The 20,934-nt window shown below is 46.0% G+C and overlaps 1 protein-coding gene across 1 annotated transcript in view; it reads right to left on the bottom strand.

The window, feature by feature from the left end:
- The window catches only part of NSMF (NMDA receptor synaptonuclear signaling and neuronal migration factor), an 83,505-nt gene that overhangs the window by 54,194 nt on the left and 8,377 nt on the right, over positions 1-20,934 (bottom strand). The window contains exon 2 of the mRNA XM_073314110.1: positions 13,905-13,966. Within this exon, the coding sequence (XP_073170211.1) occupies positions 13,905-13,966 (62 nt within the window). The remainder of the gene's footprint in view (positions 1-13,904; positions 13,967-20,934) is intronic.

Here is a 20,934-nt window from a genome sequence, read left to right as displayed (position 1 = left end):
TGTTGCTCTTCTAAGACTTCTGAAAGCATGCCCCACACCTCGTCCCTTTCAGATTTTGGATGGCACTTCAGATTCTTAAACCTTGGATCAAGTGCTGTAGCTATTTTTAGAAATCTCACATCAGTACCTTCCTTGCGTTTTCTCACATCTGCTGTGAAAGTGTTCTTAAAATGAACATATACTGGGTCATCATCCGAGACTGCTATATCATGCAGAATGCAGGTAAAACAGAGCAGGAGTCAATTCTCCCCTCAAGGTGTACAGTCACAAATTTAATTGATGCGTTATTATTTTTAACAAGCATCATCAGCACGGCTGCATGTCCTCTGGAATGGTGGCCAAAGCACAAAGGGGCATATGAATTTTTAGCATACCTGGCACGTAAATACCTTGCAACGCCAGCTACAAAAGTGCCATGCGAACGCCTGGTCTCACTTTCAAGTGACGTAAATAAGAAGAAAAGGAGTACTTGTGGCACCTTAGAGACTAACAAATTTATTAGAACATAAGCTACAGCTCACTTCATCAGATGCATACAGTGGAAAATATAGTCAGGAGATTTTATATACACAGAGAACATGAAACAATGGGTGATCAGGAAAGGTGAGCTATTACCAGCAGGAGAGCGGGGTGGGGGTGGGGGTGGGGGAGAGGACCTTTTGTAGTGATAATCAAGGTGGGCCATTTCCAGCAGTTGACAAGAACAGTAGGAGGGGAAATAAACATGGGGAAATAGTTTTACTTTGTGTAATGACCCATCCACTCCCAGTCTCTATTCAAGCCTCAGTTAATTGTATCCAGTTTGCAAATTAATTAAGCAGTCTCTCCTTGGAGTCTGTTTTTGAAGTTTTTTTGTTGAAGAATTGCCACTTTTAGGTCTGTAATCGAGTGACCAAAGAGACTGAAGTGTTCTCCGACTGGTTTTTTAATGTTATAATTCTTGACGTCTGATTTGTGTCCATTTATTCTCTTATGTAGAGACTGTCCAGTTTGGTCAATGTACATGGCAGAGGGGCATTGCTGGCACATGATGGCATATATCACATTGGTAGATGTGCAGGTGAACGAGCCTCTGATGGTGTGGCTGATGTGATTAGGCCCTATGATGGTGTCCCCTGAATAGATATGTGGACACAGTTGGCAACGGGCTTTGTTGCAAGGATAGGTTCCTGGGTTAGTGTTTTTGTTGTGTGGTGTGTAGTTGCTGGTGAGTATTTGCTTCAGGTTGGGGGGCTGTCTGTAAGCAAGGGCTGGCCTGTCTCCCAAGATCTGTGAGAGTGATGGGTTGTCCTTCAGGATAGGTTGTAGATCCTTGATGATGCGTTGGACAGGTTTTAGTTGGGGGCTGAAGGTGATGGCTAGTGGCGTTCTGTTATTTTCTTTGTTGGGCCTGTCCTGTAGTAGGTGACTTCTGGGTACTCTTCTGGCTCTGTCAATCTATTTCTTCACTTCAGCAAGTGGGTATTGTAGTTGTAAGAATGTTTGATAGAGATCTTGTAGGTGTTTGTCTCTGTCTGAGGGGTTGGAGCAAATGCGGTTGTATTGTAGAGCTTAGCTGTAGACAATGGATCGTATGGTGTGGTCTGGATGAAAGCTGGGAGGCATGTAGGTAAGCATAGTGGTCAGTAGGTTTCCGCTCTATGGTGGTGTTCATGTGACCATTGCTTATTAGCACCATAGTATCCAGGAAGAGGATCTCTTGTGTGGACTGGTCCAGGCTGAGGTTGGTGGTGGGATGGAAATCGTTGAAATCATGGTGGAATTCCTCAAGGGCTTCTTTTCCATGGGTCCAGATGATGAAGATGTCATCAATGTAGCGCAAGTAGAGTGGGGGCATTAGGGGATGAGAGCTGAGGAAGCGTTGTTCTAAGTCAGCCATAAAAATGTTGGCATACTGTGGGGCCATGCGGGTACCCGTGGCAGTGCCGCTGATTTGAAGGTATACATTGTCCCCAAATGTGAAATAGTTATGGGTGAGGACAAAGTCACGAAGTTCAGCCACCAGGTATGCCGTGACATTATCGGGGATACTGTTCCTCATGGCTTGTAGTCCATCTTTGTGTGAAATGTTGGTGTAAAGGACTTCTACATCCACAGTGGCTAGGATGGTGTTTTCAGGAAGATCACTGATGGATTGTAGTTTCCTCAGGAAGTCAGTGGTGTCTCGAAGGTAGCTGGGAGTGCTGGTAGCGTAGGGCCTGAGGAGAGAGGCTACATAGCTGGACAATCCTGCTGTCAGGGTGCCAATGCCTGAGATGATGGGGCATCCAGGATTTCCAGGTTTATGGATCTTGGGTATCAGATAGAATACCCCTGGTTGGGTAAATCTCCCCACTATATTTTCCACTGTATGCATCCAATGAAGTGAGCTGTAGCTCACGAAAGCTTATGCTCCAATAAATTTGTTAGTCTCTAAGGTGCCACAAGTACTCCTTTTCTTTTTACGGATACAGACTAACATGGCTGCTACACTGAAACCTGTAAATAAGAAGCAGGCAGCATTATCTTCCTTCAATGTAAACAAACTTGTTTGTCTTAGCGATTGGCAGAATAAGAAGTAGGACTGAGTGGACCTGTAGGCTCTAAAGTTTTACGTTGAGGGCAGTTATGGAATCAAAAAAAAATCTGTATTTGTAATTTAAATTTTCACGATAAAGAGATTGCAGTTCAGTACTTGTATGAGGCAAATTAAAAAATACTATTTCTTTGTTTATCATTTTTACAGTGCAAATATTTGTCATCAAAAATAATAATATAAAGTGAGCACTGTGCACTTTGTATTCTGTGTTATAATTTAAATCAATATTGAAAATGTAGAAAACATCTAAAAATATTTAATAAATTTCAATTGGTATTCTATTGTTATAAGTGCAATTAATCATGATTAAATTTTTTTAGTTAACTGCAGTTAATTGACAGCCCTAATCACATCCTTATGATATTAAATTAGTTATTTACACTTCATTGATAGGCCCACCCTGTGTGTCTGTCAGACAAGCCTGCATATTGGTGTTAATAGTGTGAATTTCTAAGCAGTCTCAAATTCTGCTTTCAGAACTTCAGTTATTGACACTGCAGTCTGTTGGGTTACTCCAGATTTACACCAGTGTAAATGACAGCAGTACTGGCCTGACATATGATTTAACCTGTAAATTGAAATAATTGTGGCGTTAAAATTCCTGTGAAAACAGTCCTAGTTCTAACTTCTTAAAAAGTGTGATGGAATTTGTTAAAGTTGTAACTGGAGGGGTGAATGGATGGATTTTCCTACATCTGCTCCTTTTCCCTGATTAAAAAGTGATTTGACTTCTAAAGAGCAAGGAGTTTTCACACAGAAATATTGTACATCTCTATAGGCTACCCCCATGGGCTGCCTCTCTCAAGCAAACGGGTGGCTAATTATTTCTCTTCCTAGCCAAATGCTTAGCATCTTTCATAACTACATGTAGGAAAAACAATTTCATTTGCCAAGGGAATAGGAACATTCAATTAATTCTTTTTCAACTGAAAGTTTAAATCCACAAAGGAAAGTTAATAAAAATGTAAAAACTGGGGTTTTTTCATGCATCCATCAATTACATGAAATCACTGCCCTGCTCAGCAATGAATTCACGCTCATTACAGGTATGCCGAGTCTGTGTGCTGGATCATTCCTCCCACTATGAATCAGTAGTCCTGTGGCTTTGTGTGCCCATTGGGTGTTTGAAGAGTCCATCTTGCAACTGCAATCCCTTTACGTCTTCTCGTCTGCTCCTGTGACAAATGAGGTTCAGTTGCCAGGCAGATGAGCACTGTGGTGGCTTTGGCTTGGTTGTGACAGAGTTCTGGGTTTATGGTTTGTTCTCCCAAGGGGAGCAGTCAGAGCTGACACAGGAGGCAAAGCTAATTCCCTCCAAAGCTGAATACAATATTAGCTGTGGTGATGTGCATGGCAGGGAGCAGAGAAGCAATAACGAGGAGCTTTTTTGGAACTGCCTTCTAAGAATTATCTGAAGCAGACCTCTGTTAACCCCCTTTTCATGGTCACTGCTGCTCCGTTTCATTTCATCTCCACATGGTTTTTGCCACCTCTGCTACAACCAGCTGCTCCGCCAACAGCTGTGCCAGCCCCAGGGCAGCGACTCAGGAACCCTGATATTGTGCCCTCCCCTCTCTCTAGGCAAATGGGAATGGTGCAAACTGACTTGTTAATCACTCCTGTTCTCCCTGCTTTCCCCCCCCACAATAAACGCATGCCCGATAGAATCTCATCTACTTAATTACATTGGAGCAGGCAGATTAGGGCTCCTAGAGTGGATTCCTTTTCAGCCCGATTACTGCTCCCTTTGGATCCAGTCTGGCTGTCTGGTAACACTGACTGGTGTGCAATGGCATGACACATGGAGTTTGAATCTCAGGGCCAGACCCCAGCTGCTGTTCATCAGCATCACTTCACGGCACTTAGCAGAGCGATACCAATTTACACCAACTGAGGACCTAGCCTTCCACCTCCACGTCTAGTCTGTGCTTGGCCACTCCTGCAGAGGTTGCTGACGCCAGGTAGTGTCAGTTGTGGTGGTCTTTTTAATGGGGACACTTGTCTACTGGGAACAGGAGACCATGAGGCTTCAGAACAGCTACCCACAGGAGCTGGATCTGAACAGGCCATCAAGAGGCTGAATATTCTGTGACGTTGCACCCCATAAGGATTTATGGAAATATGCCTATGAATGTATATATGACATAACTGGAATATGTTTTATGCTACATATGCCATGTAACATATCTCTGTAAAGGTTATGATCTACTGAATCTATTAATCCTATTTGTATGCATGTATCAATTTTGTATTCCAAGTTATGAATATTGGCTGTGCACTGGCTTGATTTTTAAGCAGCCTGTGTAAAGCATTTGGTCAGCTTCTTGAGAAAGGAATGTGCAAATTAGGTGCCCAATGAAGAAACACTTAAAGGACAATGAATCTTGTAAGGCTCCAATCCACACAAGAAATCTACCTGAGGACGTTCAAGGTAGCATGTAAGTAATGGCTGCTGCCTGTAAAAACTGAGTCATGCAGGAACATGTGACTTGCCCATGTGACTCCAAAACTCCATCTTGTAGCTGGATTCTACATAGGGGGAGGGAGGGGTGTCCACCCACAAGAGAAAGTCTATTTAAACTCCTGGGAGACCCCTCCATTTTGTCTTCAGCTGGTTAAGGAGATAGCCTCTCCACGCCCAAGGATACCCAAGACAAACTGGAACAAAGGACAGTAACTGCAGGGGGTGTGAGTGATTGCTGGACCCAGACTAGAAGGAGACTAGTCTGTAAAAGGAAGCTTTCTGGGTGAGGTTTTTATCCGTATTCAATTTTCTTAGACATAGACTTGCGTGTTCTATTTTATTTTGCTTGGTAATTCACTTTGTTCTGTTCAAACTTGGAACCACTTAAATCCTACTTTCTGTATTTAATAAAATTACTTTTTACTTATTAATTAACCCAGAGTATGTATTAATACCTGGGGGGAGCAAACAGCTGTGCATATCTCTCTATCAGTGTTATAGAGGGCGAACAATTTATTAGTTTACCCTGTATAAACTTTATACAGGGTAAAACAGATTTATTTGGAGTTTGGACCCCTTTGGGAGTTGGGTATCTGAGTGTTAAGGATGGGAACACTTCTTAAGTTGCTTTCAGTTAAGTCTGCAGCTTTGGGGCATGTGGTTCAGACCCTGGGTCTGTGCTGGAGCAGACTGATGTGTCTGGACAGGGTGCTGGAGTCCCAAGGTGGCAGGGAAAGCAGGGGCAGAAGTAGTCTTGGCATATCAGTTGGCAGCCCCAAGGGCTGTGATCCAACCCGTCACATGTTCAATATCCTCATTATCAGCCCTGTGATCCATCCAGTCTCCCAGCCCACTAGCGTTGGTTTATTCACTCCAACACCTTCCTCAGAAGCTTGGACATGACACTTCTTTCCATACTGGTTTTGCTCATTCCTACCTGGCAAAGAGCAGTCTTTCTTTTTCCAATTTGCATGGAGCACAGGCCCACACAGCTCTCACATCATGAGCATCACTGATTAGACATTGCCAATGACACCAGAATAATTATCTGAATAACATTTGTTAACCCATTTGTAATCCCTTGACTGGATACAGAAACAGAACAAAAATACTTCTGTCACTGTCAGCGCAGTTTGGATTTTCACCCGCTAAAAACCAGATACTTAGACTCCAGAGGACTCTCTTGGCATAAAATAATTTTAACCCACTATAGGTCAAACTGAGTGCATTGTCTGACCCAGTGACATATTCCTTTAAATTGATCCTCTAAATGCCCTTTTATTTGACAGTGTCTCTGTAAAAGCAGAAACAGCATTTCCTTGCTCTTGCACTGAGCACACTGTTGTACCGACTCAGGACCAGATTCTCAGCTGGCTGTCACCAATTTACATCAGCTGGGGAACTGGCCCCATATATCAGGCCAAACTCTGTTCTGTATCAGCCTCTGACTTCAGTGAAGTTGTACAGGTTCTATGTCAGAGCAGATTTTGGCCCACTGAGTGAGGACAGCAGGAGATAAAAGGGAGCAAATCTGTTAGCAACCAAACTGAGGATGAAAGTGTCCTGGATCCAGAATCCCAAACCCAGCACTGGAGACAAAGAAGAGATGGACATCTAGATAAACCCCACTGTTTTAGGGAGCAAAGAGGAAATAACTACCACCTCCAATTTCAAAAAATGTGTGTTTCCTTTTTTTGCAGTTACGCTTCTCTAGCTATTATAGTTCTCCAGCTATATTATAGCTTTGCCATTAAATGAAGGGACAGCTATTGCCTCTGGGCCCTTAACTTTGTGAGATGAGAAGGAACAGCAGGGTTTGAGAACTTAGATCTGCAGCTTCTTTCAAACATGCACCCATGCTGTTCATGTTAGGGCAAATGAATGTTCATGAGCTATGGAGATACATGCTGCATCTGAAAGAATCCGGCAGAGTGATGGGGACCAGTCAGAACCAGGCAGAATGTGAACTGAGCAAGTTTCCACTCAGAGAACTCTGGGAACACTCTTCAATCTTGTTTGACACACAATACCCCCTGCAATTCCAATCTTGAACCATCACACATCTCTGCTGAACTGCAACACCTGTGGTCATCCTCTTCTGGGCTCAGTGGTTTGAGCATTGGCCTGCTAAACCCAGGGTTGTGAGTTCAATCCTTGAGGGGGCCATTTAGGGATCTGGGGCAAAAATTGGGGATTGGTCCTGCTTTGAGCAGGGGGCTGGACTAGATGACTCCTGAGGTCTCTTCCAACTCTGATATTCTATGGTTCATAAATTTCTCAAGCTCTACCTTAAGGCTAGCTAGGTTGTTCCCCTACCACCCATTGCTGGTTAGGAGGCTGTTCCAAACCTGCCTCCTCTGATGGTCAGAATCCTTCTCTTTCCCACCTAAAGTTATTCATGGCCAGTTTGTACCCATGTGTTCTTGTGCGAACATCTCAACCTGGGGCTCCAACACTGCTGCTGTGTGAGTCCCAAAGGGAGTTCTGGGAAGTCTAGAGGCGCTCACCCCCCACAGAGTGGTAAGACTTGGAATGATTATTTCTTTACTACTTTCACGTGTGCAGCCTTTAAACATCTGCCTCTGTGAGTGACTGTCGGTTAACATATTCTTTCCCCTACTCTCCCTTGTAGATCATTACTCCAGAGGACAATCTATTCTGCACTAACTCCACTCCAGGGCTTCACATGAAAAGCCTCCAGCTGGTAGCAATGACCTCATGAGGGTCAGCGGGTTTTGAGGTTCAAAATGCTAGTGCAGCCCACAAAATGTTGCTCATCTTGGGAGTCTTCTTGTACCAGGTACCTCCTGACTGATCAGGATAATCCAGGGATGAGGTGGAGACAGGAAGAGGAAGACAGGTTGACAAAAGAAAGACACACACACACACAACACGCATTATATTCTCAGCCATGAGGCTATGCATGAAGTTTACATTAGGTCAGCCAGCATGGGCCCAACCCTCCCTCATAGCATCCAAGGACCACCAGAAAGATATCTCAGTGGCCCACAGGGTTGCAGAACCTTCATCCTCTACCAATAACACATCATCTAATAGGACAGCTGGCCTATTGCAAAATGGCAGCAATAGTAGAAAAATGGCTCATGTTCCCATGCCTGCAATAACCAAATGCAGCATGGCCAGTTATTCCCATGAGCAACGTGACAGCTAAGACAAGCTGTCCAACAGCAGAGAAGACCCGCCTGCTCCCTTCTAAACCCACCTGGAAAAACACCTTCACAACAAGACACAAAGCAGGTAACATATACCTGGACTGCCAGTCACCCAAGAGCTCACTCTCATGAAGCTACTAAATCCCATGTTTAGTTAGCAGGGATCCACCTCCCAAAACAAAACCACTAACAAAAATGTTAAGTGGTAATAAACACTCTCCACTCCTCCAACAAAAATAGTTCTTGCTGAAGTTACACACTGCGGTACTCTGCAGAATAATGTCTGCCGATACCTACGACGGGAATTTAATTCCACAGGGAAGGAGGAGTCTACCTACCATTCACAGCTTCAGTGCCTGAGGGCTGGGCATCTGTCAACTGCAGAAGCATTGCAAACAGCACCCCAACCAAAGCCTTCCAAATGAATCACAGCTTGCCACACCATCCAGAGAGTGGCAGCTGGCCCATCCTGCTGATATACAATTGGTTTGCAATGATCTATCGCACTCCCAGCTCCCTGCCCTATCACACACACACGTGAACACACTCACACTCTCCAGACACACGCACGTGAACACACACACACACACACACACACTCCAAAGGCAGAAGCTACCTCTGAAAGACAATAGATTATCAGGTCACTGGTGCAACACGAAGCAACAGTTTGGAACCGCCAAAGCCACAGGTTCAGCCGCTTTCCCGCCCCAGGCTCTGTCAACACAAAACCAAAAGGAAGAGTCAGTCAGACCGTGGGGTGGGATGAATTCAGAGGGTGTCAGTGCTGCTGGCATCTCAGGGGAGGAGCTCGTGTCTGGATGGGGAGTCTCTGGGGCTCCCGCCTTCTGCCTCAGAGTTGAAGGCTTAGCTGCACCTGGCAAAGGAAGAGGTGTCCTGGCTGGAAGACTCCTATTTGCTTGTCCTTCAGCATGAAGTCTGCACCATTGCCAGCGCTTCCTCCCTCAGAGCAAGAGGAAACCCTGTCCACAGTGCTTCTAGGGGAGAGGAGGTTCCTGCTATCCACGTGTCTACCCAGTAAGGCTTTTATCACTGCTGTATCTGAGTGCCTCTGGCTCCCCCTGACTCTAGTGGGAAAGGGCAGGACTAATCTGATCCTAGGGACATTTTCTTGCTCCTATCGTCTCCCTCTGCCCTCCTGGGACTCCAGCCAGGGTAGAGGGGAGTGAATTTAGGAGAGAGAAAGCAGGGCCGATTGGAGTGGGTGTAAAGGTGGAACATAGGAGGAAGGTGACAGAGGAGCAATTTAGACTGAAGAAAGGGGGGCAGTTAAAACCCAAGAGTCCGGCAGGCAGAACAATAAAAACAGGGTGAATTACAAGAGGGAAGAGGAAGAAAAGGAAATTCAGGTGACACAATAAGTGAAAAATATAAATCTATAGAAAATCTAGACCCAAAATATTGCAGTGAAATACACATTCATGTTTCCTATAGCTGTCAGGAGCCAATGCTGTCTCTAACAGGGTTCCTGACATATATATGAAACATGAACGCGTATTTCAAATACTGCAAATACTTCAAGTCCTGCAAATAAACTCCAGTTTAGCCTTCATCTGATCCATTCTGTGATGTCACAGAATATCAGGGTTGGAAGGGACCTCAGGAGGTCATTTAGTCCAACCCCCTGCTCAAAGCACGGCCAATCCCCAACTAAATCATCCAAGCCAGGACTTTGTCAAGCCTGACCTTAAAAATTTCTAAGGAAGGAGATTCCATCACCTCCCTAGGTAACGCATTCCAGTGTTTCACCACCCTCCTTGTGAAAAAGTTTTTCCTAATATCCAACCTAAACCTCCCCCACTGCAACTTGAGACCATTACTCCTTGTCCTGTCATCTGCTACCACTGAGAACAGCCGAGATGTCACAACCATCCCCACAAAGTGACTGCTGTGTCATAGGCTCTGGCACTAGACAATAGGAGCAGGCTAGCGAGAAAGGATTCAGTTTCTGATCAAACACAACAATCTCAGTAACCACAAACAAATCAACACACAATCCTAGTAATCAGCACTCATGAGAACGGGAGCAGAGACCAACCACACAGCTATTTCAGGAGAATGGATGAAAGATGGCAAAATGTGTTAGAGGTTCGCAAGCGCTCTTCAAAGAGCATGGACTGTTGGAGTCCATGCCTTAAGGGTGAGGCGTGGGCTGTATTTGGAAGAACGTATAGGCAGGAGGGCATTGAAAACTTTCTCTCCTGCAGAAAGAAGCTGCCAAATTCCCACCAGAGGAAACAAGTGAGGAGTATGGTTTGCAGATGGCAATAAATAAATAAATCTATCTACCTCCAAAGCCAAGACATACTTAGGCACTCCCATCCAGGAGAATGAGTCAGGGTGCTCAGGAGAGCTCTGCTGTGCAGGGAGGCCCCTCAACACAGCTGAAAAAAAATCTGTAATTGACTTGGTTGGGATTTCAGTGGGTGATGAGAAGGATTCTCCTATTCTGTTAAGCAAGGGTTGAAAGAGCTGCCTCAGCTCTATCTCAGCCTAGCACCGTGCTACTAAAACATCTATCCAGCAGCATGTGCATGGCTGTGTGAGTCCCCTTTTTGAAGGGCTACCCGGGTGGATTCATACAATGGGGCGAGAGTAGGAGTTTTGTGAAACAGTTTCTCTAAATTGAGGATTTATCATACATGTGGCCTCTCTTATAATTCCAAATCAGTCATGTCCCAATGAGTGAAGGAGTGTAAACAGCAGCAATGCTGACTACTGTCACTTCAAGGAAATAGAATATAAATTCTCCCCACCATGGCTTCTCTCATCATAACAGCAGCGTTGGAAGTTAAGTGGTGACGCTGCACGCACAGCTAGTCTACGTAGCCAGGTGTTTCTACCACTGCCATACTGGTCCTCCCTACCCCCTTTCCCACACTTATTTTGTCCGTAGACTCTAAGTTAGGGACTGTCTTTCACTAGGCATTTGTGAAGTGCCTAGCACACTGCGCCTCGATTCTGATTGAGGTTTCCTATACTATCCCAGTATAAATAGTCAACAATAAAAAGAGCTGCCTATGGTCCCTTTTTAGAACCCTGGTTTTCACACTACAAAGCCTGCAGGTCTCATCAAGTGAAGACTCTCGGTGTGCCAATACGTATACGACACAGCCACACACCTAGTGCACACACACACGCTGTGCATTCACATACACATGAGGCTCAATCCTGCAAGATGATGAGCACTCTGGACCCAATCCAGCAAAGCAATAAAGTATGGGCTGGGGAACATGACTTATGAGGAGAGGCTGAGGGAACTGGGATTGTTTAGTCTGCAGAAGAGAAGAATGAGGGGGGATTTGATAGCAACTTTCAACTACCTGAAAGGGGGATCCGAAGAGGATGGATCTAGACTGTTCTCAGTGGTGGCAGATGACAGAACAAGGAGTAATGGTCTCAAGTTGCAGTGCGGGGAGGTCTAGGATGGATATTAGGAAACACTATTTCACTAGGAGGGTGATGAAGCACTGGAATGGGTTACCTAGGGAGGTGGTGGAATCTCCTTCCTTAGAGGTTTTCAAGGTCAGGCTTGACAAAGCCCTGGCTGGGATGATTTAGTTGGTGTTGGTTATGCTCTGAGCAGGCGGTTGGACCAGATGACCTCCTGAGGTCTCTTCCAACCCTAATCTTCTATGATTCTATGTGCTTCACTTTTAGCATTTAATTTATTCCATTGAAGTCAATGGGAATACTCATTATCTTAAAGTTAAGCACACAGTTTGGCTTTAATCCAGCAAAGCCCTCAGAGTGCTCAAGGATCAAACCCATAGAATGGAGAACATTTGCGGAAAGGCTGATATCTGACCTCTCTGCTTGTGGGGACAACGGAAACCTGTGGCCACATTTTGCACCCACAAAAGCCCTATAGAATTTAACAGAATAACCTTCCTACTGTAATGATTTTTGCTCCATCATATCCTACAGAATATGCTAAAATTATATAGAATTTCATAAGATGATTAACAAATCTATGGAAAAGATTGTATTCTCTATTACAGGGGCGGCCAACCTAGGGCTCCGGAGCCACATGCTCAGAAGCTAACATGCGGCTCCTTGTCTAGGCACCGACTCCGGGGCTGGATCTACAGGTGCCAACTTTCCAATGTGCTGGGGGTGCTCACTGCTCAACCCCTGGCTCTGCCCCAGGCCCTGCCCCCACCCACCCCTTCCCGCCCCCTGCCCTGAGCCTTTTGTACTCTCGCTCCCCCCCACCCGAGCCTCCTGCATGCCACGAAACAGCTGATCAGGAGGGGGAGGTGCTGATCGGCGGGGCTGCCGGTGGGTGGGAGGTGCTGGGAGTGCGGGTGGGGGAGCTGATGGGGGGCTGCTGATCTATTACTGTGGCTCTTTGGCAGTGTGCATTGGTAAATTCTGGCTCCTTCTCAGGCTCAAGCTGGCCACCCTTCTCTATTATATTCTACGGGCTTTTAGACCAATTTCTATTGAACCCTATTGATTTAGATCCTATTCAATTCTCTAAGGTTTTTCCATAAGGGCCGCAGGCACAAGTACATTTATTTGACCCTTTCACTGCCTGATCTGTGCCCACAGACAGATAGTTAGGTTCACAAGCACTCAGATTTTTCCCCTCAAGGCTAATATGGATCCAAGAACATGCACCACTGTAAGTACACATATACGTGTTACAGGTTCTGAGAATAACGAGCCTCCATTGGTTCCGTTTTCCCCCACGTGCAGTGATGCTGAGGATACTAACACCATCACTGCTTGTTGTTCCTGCTAGGTCAGTGTCAGGGCAACTGTGCTGAAGGCACTCGCCTGTTCTCCGTAGCATGCAGCCCCGAAGCAGACACTGATCACAACGGTACCTATGAATCATCGGCACTCCAGAGGCATTATTTTGTCTGAGACTATCATACCTAACAAATGCAAAGGGACATCACACTTCTTACCAGCACTTCAGCAGGCCGGCCAGTTCTGTAGGTTGTCAGCATTGGCTAAGCAGGGAGTTACCTGACTGTCTGGCAAAAGCGGATGTATTATTTCATACATTGGGGACAAAAGATAGTTCCCCACATGTGCAAAACGTCAGCTGTGTTGCTGAGGCCCCAAATTGCAAATGCTAGGGCTTTACGTCCTAGGGCTTTACGTCCTACTTCTGTAGGCCTTTATGTCCGTAGGCCTTTACGTCCCATTAAAAACTTCCTCCCCTGCAGAGGAGCCTGATGTCTTCATGGGGGCTTTTAGTGGCTGCGCTGCGAGTGAAATGTTTTGTATCTACAGCTCTGGAGTCTCTTGTCTTTCTCTACAGAACAGGGACACCCTAGGGAACAGCCGGGCAAGCTTCTCCCATCAAAATGCCTCAACACTGATCTGTAAGACTGTAGCAAAGGGGCGTGGCCTCCCTCAGAGACCGACCGCGAAGGAGAACCACACCCATCTACACGCTTACAAGGGACCACCTCTAGGGGTGTCTACACTACACAGGTGTCTTTTTATTTTAACACATTAGCTAACATGCTAAAATCCTAGTGGAGAGTAGGTAACTGTAATTTTAACACGTTGGTGAAGGTAAACCCGAGGAGCGAGCTTATCTCAACCAACTAATGTGGTTAACACTACAACTTGCCCTATTCTTACCAAGTCCACTGTGACACATGAGCACCATCCACACATCAGGATAAAGGACACACAAGATTTCTCTTACCTGAGCCGTTTCTGCCCTCAGGATGGTTTTGTGAAAGATACTCTCCAAAAGCCCTTGCTGCCCTGAAAATCCAAATGCCAGGGAACACACAGCGGCAGATACAAAAAGAGAGGAGTAAAGGTTAGTGTTGGAACAGCTATTTGCAATCACAAAGAGCATTTTAATGAGTGCTATTTCCCAGAAGTCCCCTTGTTCCTCCTTCTACTTCCAGCTGATGCCAGCACAAGTACACTATGATGGCTAAAAGAAAAGGAGGACTTGTGGCACCTTAGAGACTAACCAATTTATTTGAGCATGAGCTTTCATGAGCTACAGCTCACTTCATCGGATGCATTCACTTTTTGCGAATACAGACTAACACGGCTGTTACTCTGAAACCTGTCATTATGACGGCTAAGGGTGCCTCAACTTGTATCGGACTGGAACATCTCTAGGAGTGAGATGGAAGTGCAGCTCCATGGTTTGTTCAGCCTTTGGCCTCTCTGGTGAGACTGCAAACAAGGGAACCAACTGTTGTACAATATGGCCTTGTTTTTTATGACTTGGAAACTTGACCACTTGGAACTGGGCTGCACGGCCTCATTTCCGAGAGCTGCCAAATGGCCCTGACATGGTAACAGCTACCAGCTTGGGTCAAATTCAGAGTGGCAGCCTAGTGAAGAGAGCCTCTACATTCCAATCCCAACCAACCTTCTGATCCTTTTTCTTTATGTTCCAGCATGTTAGCAGCCCCAGCTCCTACAATATGAATAGCCATCCATTCACCTTACCCCAAGCTATGGGGCACCCATTACACTCCCCCTGGTGCTACGGAACAAGATTGTTTAAGAGGTCATTAAGACCAGTAAAAATAAACAAACACGCTCATGACAATAATTACATTTACAACAAGTAGGTAGCACAGCAGGAAGGTGAGCTGCAATGGGGACAGCTCTCTCTCGCTGCTGGAGTACTTTTGCTATCTTTCTCCTTCAAAGTGCTTGACCTCAGAGTAAGCCTCTCTGGCTCTCAAGGTGAAGCTGCAGGTGCTGCCATGAGAGGCTGCTTGTGAAAGCAACAGCACTTGTACTCAAATTTACACTTACTCTCAGCTCCTGACTTCCCTTCTATTCTGCCATTTGATGGACAAGACAGTGCAGCAGCCCTTCACCCATGCAGTCAGGAGTTTTCCTCACTGCACATATACACTATCTCCCCAGAGCGTATTCACGAGTGTGCCTGGCATAGGTAAGAATGAAAGGCCCATTTGTGAGCCGCAAACAATATGACACTGGAAATGGAGACTATCAGAGCAATAAAGAAGGGAAGTGATCTGATTTCCCAAGGACTAATAACTTTACCATTGCAGGATGCAAAATTTATTGAGCTGGAGAGCTGATTCCACTTGTGAAAGCAGCAGGGCTTTGGTTAGTTCTCTGCTTAGCTACACATAGCAAACGTAGCGTGCTAAGGCTTTGATATTGTCATGCATCCCACATGTCCAGTCCAAAGACAGAATGTTCCTTTGAGACAGGCTTGTTTTGGGGGCAGCATGCTCTCTCCCCTGTGCCTTTGTTACAGTGTGGGGTGGGGAGGGGCAGAGCTAGAGTCCCACCCCATTGTCAGGGTAGCCCCCCAAGGGGCACCAGCAGGAAGCCACCCTTGCACTTGGGATATTCCTAGATTTCAAGGCTGAAGGGACGATTGTGATCATCTGGGCTGACCTTCAGTATGGCACAGGCCAGAGACCTGCCCCAGAATTGTTCCTAGAGTAGATCTTTTAGAAAGACATCCAGTCTTGATTTAAAAATGGTCAGTGATGGAGAATCCACCACGATCCTTGGTATGAATGAGGTAGAGGTTTTTAAGGTCAGGCTTGACAAAGCCCTGGCTGGGATGATTTAGTTGGGGATTGGTCCTGCTTTGGATTAGATGACCTCCTGAGGTCCCTTCCAACCCTGACATTCTATGATTCTATGTGGTTCCAGTAGTTAATTACTCTGACTGTTAAAAAATTATGCCTTATTTCCGTCTGAATTTGTCTAGCTTGAAAATTTAGGAGGATGTAGGGGATGCTACTGTGACTCACCCATGCCTCAAGACAGGGGTGAAAGTATCATAAAAGGCTTATTGGTACGGGGGCCCTGCTCCAGGCCCCCAGAAGGGACGGGGCCTCAGGCAGGAGTGGTGGGGCTGGGGGACCAGCCTCCCGCAGCCAGCCCTTCCATGCTGCCCAGCCCGCACCACCCGGGGCTCTGGTAGTGATTTAAAAGGGCCTGGGGCTCCGTCCGCTGCTGCAGTAATGGTGGCCAGGAGCCCCAGGCCCTTTTAAATCACTGGGCCCTGACGCAGCTGCCCCTTTTGCCCCCGCCCCTCCGTTGGTGGCCCTGGGGGGCGGGGAGGAAGGGGCAGAGATGTTAAAACCTACCAGCAGGGCCACCAACCGGGGTGGGGGGGGAAGGAGGGGAAGGGGCAAAGATGTTAAAGCTTGAACTTCGGCTATGTACAGGCCCGTACCGGCAGTCACTTCCTACCAGTACACCTTACCGGCCCGCTTTCACCTCTGCATCAGAACATAAGAACAGCCCTACTGGGTCAGGCCAAAGGTCCATCTAGCCCAGTGTCCTGTCGTCTGACAGTGGCCAATGCCAAGTGTCCCCGAGGGAATGAACAGAACAGGTCATCACCAAGTGACCCATCCCCTGTCGCCCATTCCCAGCTTCTGGCAAAACAGAGGCTTCTGGCAAACCATTCCTGCCCATCCTGACTAATAGCCATTGATGGACCTATCCGCCATGAATGTATCTAGTTCTTTTTTTAACACAACCAGGGTGAAGGCTCCTTGTGCCCTCTCACCCCCTTGTGCACCCATCCAGATGTCAGCCACAATACGGCCCTTGCATTATACAAGTCCAAACTTAGGGGCCTGATCCCAGGAATCCTTACTTGTACAGGCAGTCCTTGTTCACATGGTGTCAATGGGTAACTCACATAAGCAAGGGCTACTTGTGCGAGTAAGGATTTGCAGGGTCAGGCCCCTAGGGTGCCATTCCTTTGTATACACATAATGAGCCTTCCACATGCATGAAATGAAGAGACTGCAGGGTTGGTTGGTTTGGTGTGTGTCAGAAATTCTTCCTCTGCCTCATTCCATGTAAATTATCTATGTGGAGAAATAAGAGCTTGTCAGCTCTCACACCAGTTGTTGTTATGCTACGTGTGCATGGGGTTTTATATAAATAAAGAATTTGGAATTATTTAGATTAACTTTCGTTTCCAATTTGTTCCAAAGATGTAAGTGCACCTCAATCCAATCAGTGTCCCAGAAACCTCTGCTGATGCCCAGTATGGATTGTCCATCTGCCCTAAAATCTGAGCTGGTCCCATTCTTTATTTTTTGAAGAATTTGCATACTATATGCTGAATGCCACATGTGGGAATATCCTGGAATTTTACCTCTTCACTTGTCAATTACAGTCTAGACAAATTCATCTCCATCATTCCTTAAGGCCCAAATTGTGAGCAGCCCCTGCACAGCTGCTGAGAGATGAATAACAACCTCCCCGCCCCTGCTGTTGCGTGGGGCCAATCTGGGGAACCATCCCTGTGCTGTGCTCCAAAGACCTCACCTCAAACATCTCACTATCTTCCCCAGCAGGAACAGAAGAGGCAACAGGATAGACCCCATGGTATCTCACATGAGAGAGCGATCAGGGCACATGCGTGATTACTCAAAAACCCCCTCTGAATGAATTACTCAAAATCTCACTCAAGAATGTTGCTGTCCACTCTGGACTGGGTCTGCAGACATGTCAACAAAATGTCACCGTCCTTGGTATCAAGCACTTTGGACTGACCTAAAAGATCAGCATGGACACTTGACCATTGTCCATCACCAGATTATCGACCAGTGAGACTAGCACAGTATCAGTACAATATTCAACCATTTATATGCATACATTGCAGCCAATTCCATTTCAAATTCCTGTCTAATTTGCTGTCCACACTAACACATTGGTATCCTTCTGCATTCCTGCTTTCTGGTATCAAATCCCTTCTCATTGTCTCAGAGAGTTTCAGATATTTTCCCCAGGTGTATTAGCTTGCAGTTTGCCAAGCTCCATCTCGTGTAGCTTATGTGTAATTTATCTATGCCATACCCTTTGTGTTATTTCTCTGCCCTCACCAGTTTTCACAGCTATTGCAGTTGAGCACCATCTGCAAATGACACTTATGCACTGGGTACTCCCTCCTTCAGACTGTTAATGGGGAAGTTAAATTAAACCAGACCTACCACCAGTCTCTGCCGCAGGCAGCCCACTCCTCAATACACTGCAGTTTATCATAACCCTTTCTTTATTTAGAGTCTGTGACCAATGCGCAATTATATATGGTAGTTTTCCTACCTAAGCCAATTTAAAATCACAACAGTTTCATAAGACACTACTGAATGCTTTACTAAAATCGAGCACATGGCAGCTACAGGGTTCTCATGCTCTAATTTTGTAATTCAAACAAAAAAAACAATAAAGTTTTATTAGCAACATTTATTATTAATAAATCTTGTTTGCCCCACTTCCCCCACCCCTCAATTCTGGCACTATGAACACAGCCAACGTGGTTCCAAACCCACCAAAATTGTCCATGACCTGGACAGAAAACCCTTTGCAGTGGTGGACACCTTGGAGCACAGAGAGCAAGGGATATGCATTTAACTGTCAAGTATGAAAAAAGGAAACTTGCCTCAGGTAAATAATGTGACTGCAAAGAGCCTAAACATGTTGCCCCAACTCAGAGGTGTCAGAAGGCGTAGCCAGGGTACTATCAATGTCCAAGAGCAACAGACTCCTTCAGATTTTCCTCCACCTAGCCTAGACTGACAAAGGCAGAACTCATACAAAGTCTGTCACTGCTTCCTTTGGCTGGTTAAAACAGATTCCTTATTGCAGCTATTTGTTATTATAGGTACCAGCACTGGACTCAGCTCTTTAAAAGAGACATTGAAATGTTCAAAACAATATAGGAGATTTAGACAGGTTCAGCAGTTGGCAAGAAGCTGGCATGCTGTACAATACGGTGAATCTCGAAGGACTTTATATTATAGGATATTGTATCTCATGTAACCTCATAAAAGGGGTCTTGAGCATGGGAGAGGGTATCCAGTGTGCATGCCAGCAGCTGTGTAGAGGCAGCAAAGGGATGTTCATATGTATTGTGCCATAAGCTCATCGAATTGACACAGTTTTAGTGGGGAAATTTGTAAGAAAACATCATGAGATCCATGAACCCGCAGAAACTGGTATATTGTGAAGACTTCACTTGCAGCACAACAGCAAGCTGAGCAGGTGGGTCTGCTGTATGGCAAGTGAAGGACACGAGAGCTGGGCGTGGGAGCCACCGTCCACATGAAGAATAATCATCTGAGGCCACCTGCCATGCAACATAAATCCCTCCATTCTGTTCATATGTACTGAAAGGCCATATGCCATGGTACTGTATGCACCAAGACATGGCATGGGAAGACTTTATTCCCACTAACTGCTCTAACAAGGAATAGAGCAATATACTAATGATTCTATGTTACACTTATACAAGATATTTCATACATTATAAGTCTGAGCAACGCACCGGATCATTACACCGTATACTACAACTGCATCGGAAGAGGAGGTAATGTTGACCAAGAATGCCAGGGCAACCATCTGTTCTTATCAAGGTTCTGGTGATGTCCATGAAGAGCAGATAGGGCCTTGGTTTTTAAACACTTGTTTAAAAGATCCAACATGCAGTAAATTGCATGGAAGTTAATGAATCCATCTGGGAAAGCTGAAGCACCGAGTCAAACCTGCTGGGATTTGAATTTACGGTTCAAGGGATTGCAGGGGTTTCAGACCTGTTGCTGAGACCACATTATCATGCTTGTCACACAACAGTAAACAAATTCTGATATTCTATGACTCTACGATACATAAAATCACAGGAGACTGGAGGCCCACATGGAGAGTCTCCTCCTCTCTGTGTGGAGGATAGTACAATCCACTACTGGGGCCCATCTCCTGCCCTGCAGAGGCCTCGCCCTAGATAAAGAGAGTATGGACAGGGGCCAATGATGGAGCTGGCGAACCAAGCATCATCCTCCCCTAAAGCCCTGTGGAAAAGGTGGCAGCGTGAAATGAAACTGGGAGCTGAATTTTCACTTCCTTGCCCCTCCATGCTGCAGAAATCCAGGGGGCAGCACTTGCTGTGGAAACCCCTGTTACACTGTCAGAGAACCACAGAACCAGGGCAGAGGAATAGAGGCCCCCCGCTATTGGTGATTGGTTCCAAAGGATTTGGGGGCAGAACCACTGCCACACAGAACACGCCTCCCCCCCATGGAGCAGTTCAGAAAGGATTCTGCAGGGGGATTGTCAGGAGGTTTTCTGCCCTCCCTCCCCACACATATGCCTTCAGTTTGGCATCTCTGCAGTAGGGGCAGTCCACGGGCCACAGCTACGAACAGCCAGTGCTGTGACCTGACTGGCTGAACACCCAGCACAGGCCCAGTCAGCTATGCTTCCTGATCCCAGCATGTGAACTGGAACTGATCAAGGGGCATCAAAGAGTTCCTACATAAGAATCACCACAGCATCTTGTCATACCTATACAGCAGGTGCCAAAGTGAGCAAGAGTCTCTTGGCCCGATCCTGGATTCCACAGTATTTGTATTATTTGGAAAAAAGAAAAGGAGAACTTGTGGCACCTTAGAGACTCACAAATTTATTTGAGCATAATGCATCCGATGAAGTGAGCTGTAGCTCACGAAAGCTTATGCTCAAATAAATTGGTTAGTCTCTAAGGTGCCACAAGTACTCCTTTTCTTTTTGCGGACACTGACTAACTCGGCTGCTACTCTGAAACCTGTATTATTTGGGTAACTCCTATCTCCTCCAGACATGAAGTCACATACAGTGGCACCCCAAGATGATTCCCATACACCCAGCATTAGCCATCTGTCAAAAATCCATGCCATCATCTGAACCATTTGTGGGGAGGGATAGCTCAGTGGTTT

The sequence above is a fragment of the Lepidochelys kempii genome, chromosome 16 (genome assembly GCF_965140265.1).
Source record: "Lepidochelys kempii isolate rLepKem1 chromosome 16, rLepKem1.hap2, whole genome shotgun sequence".
In the NCBI taxonomy this organism is placed as follows: Eukaryota; Metazoa; Chordata; order Testudines; family Cheloniidae; genus Lepidochelys; species Lepidochelys kempii.
The sequence above is the reverse complement of the archived record's forward strand: the minus strand, read 5'-3'. Positions and strand labels throughout refer to the sequence as shown.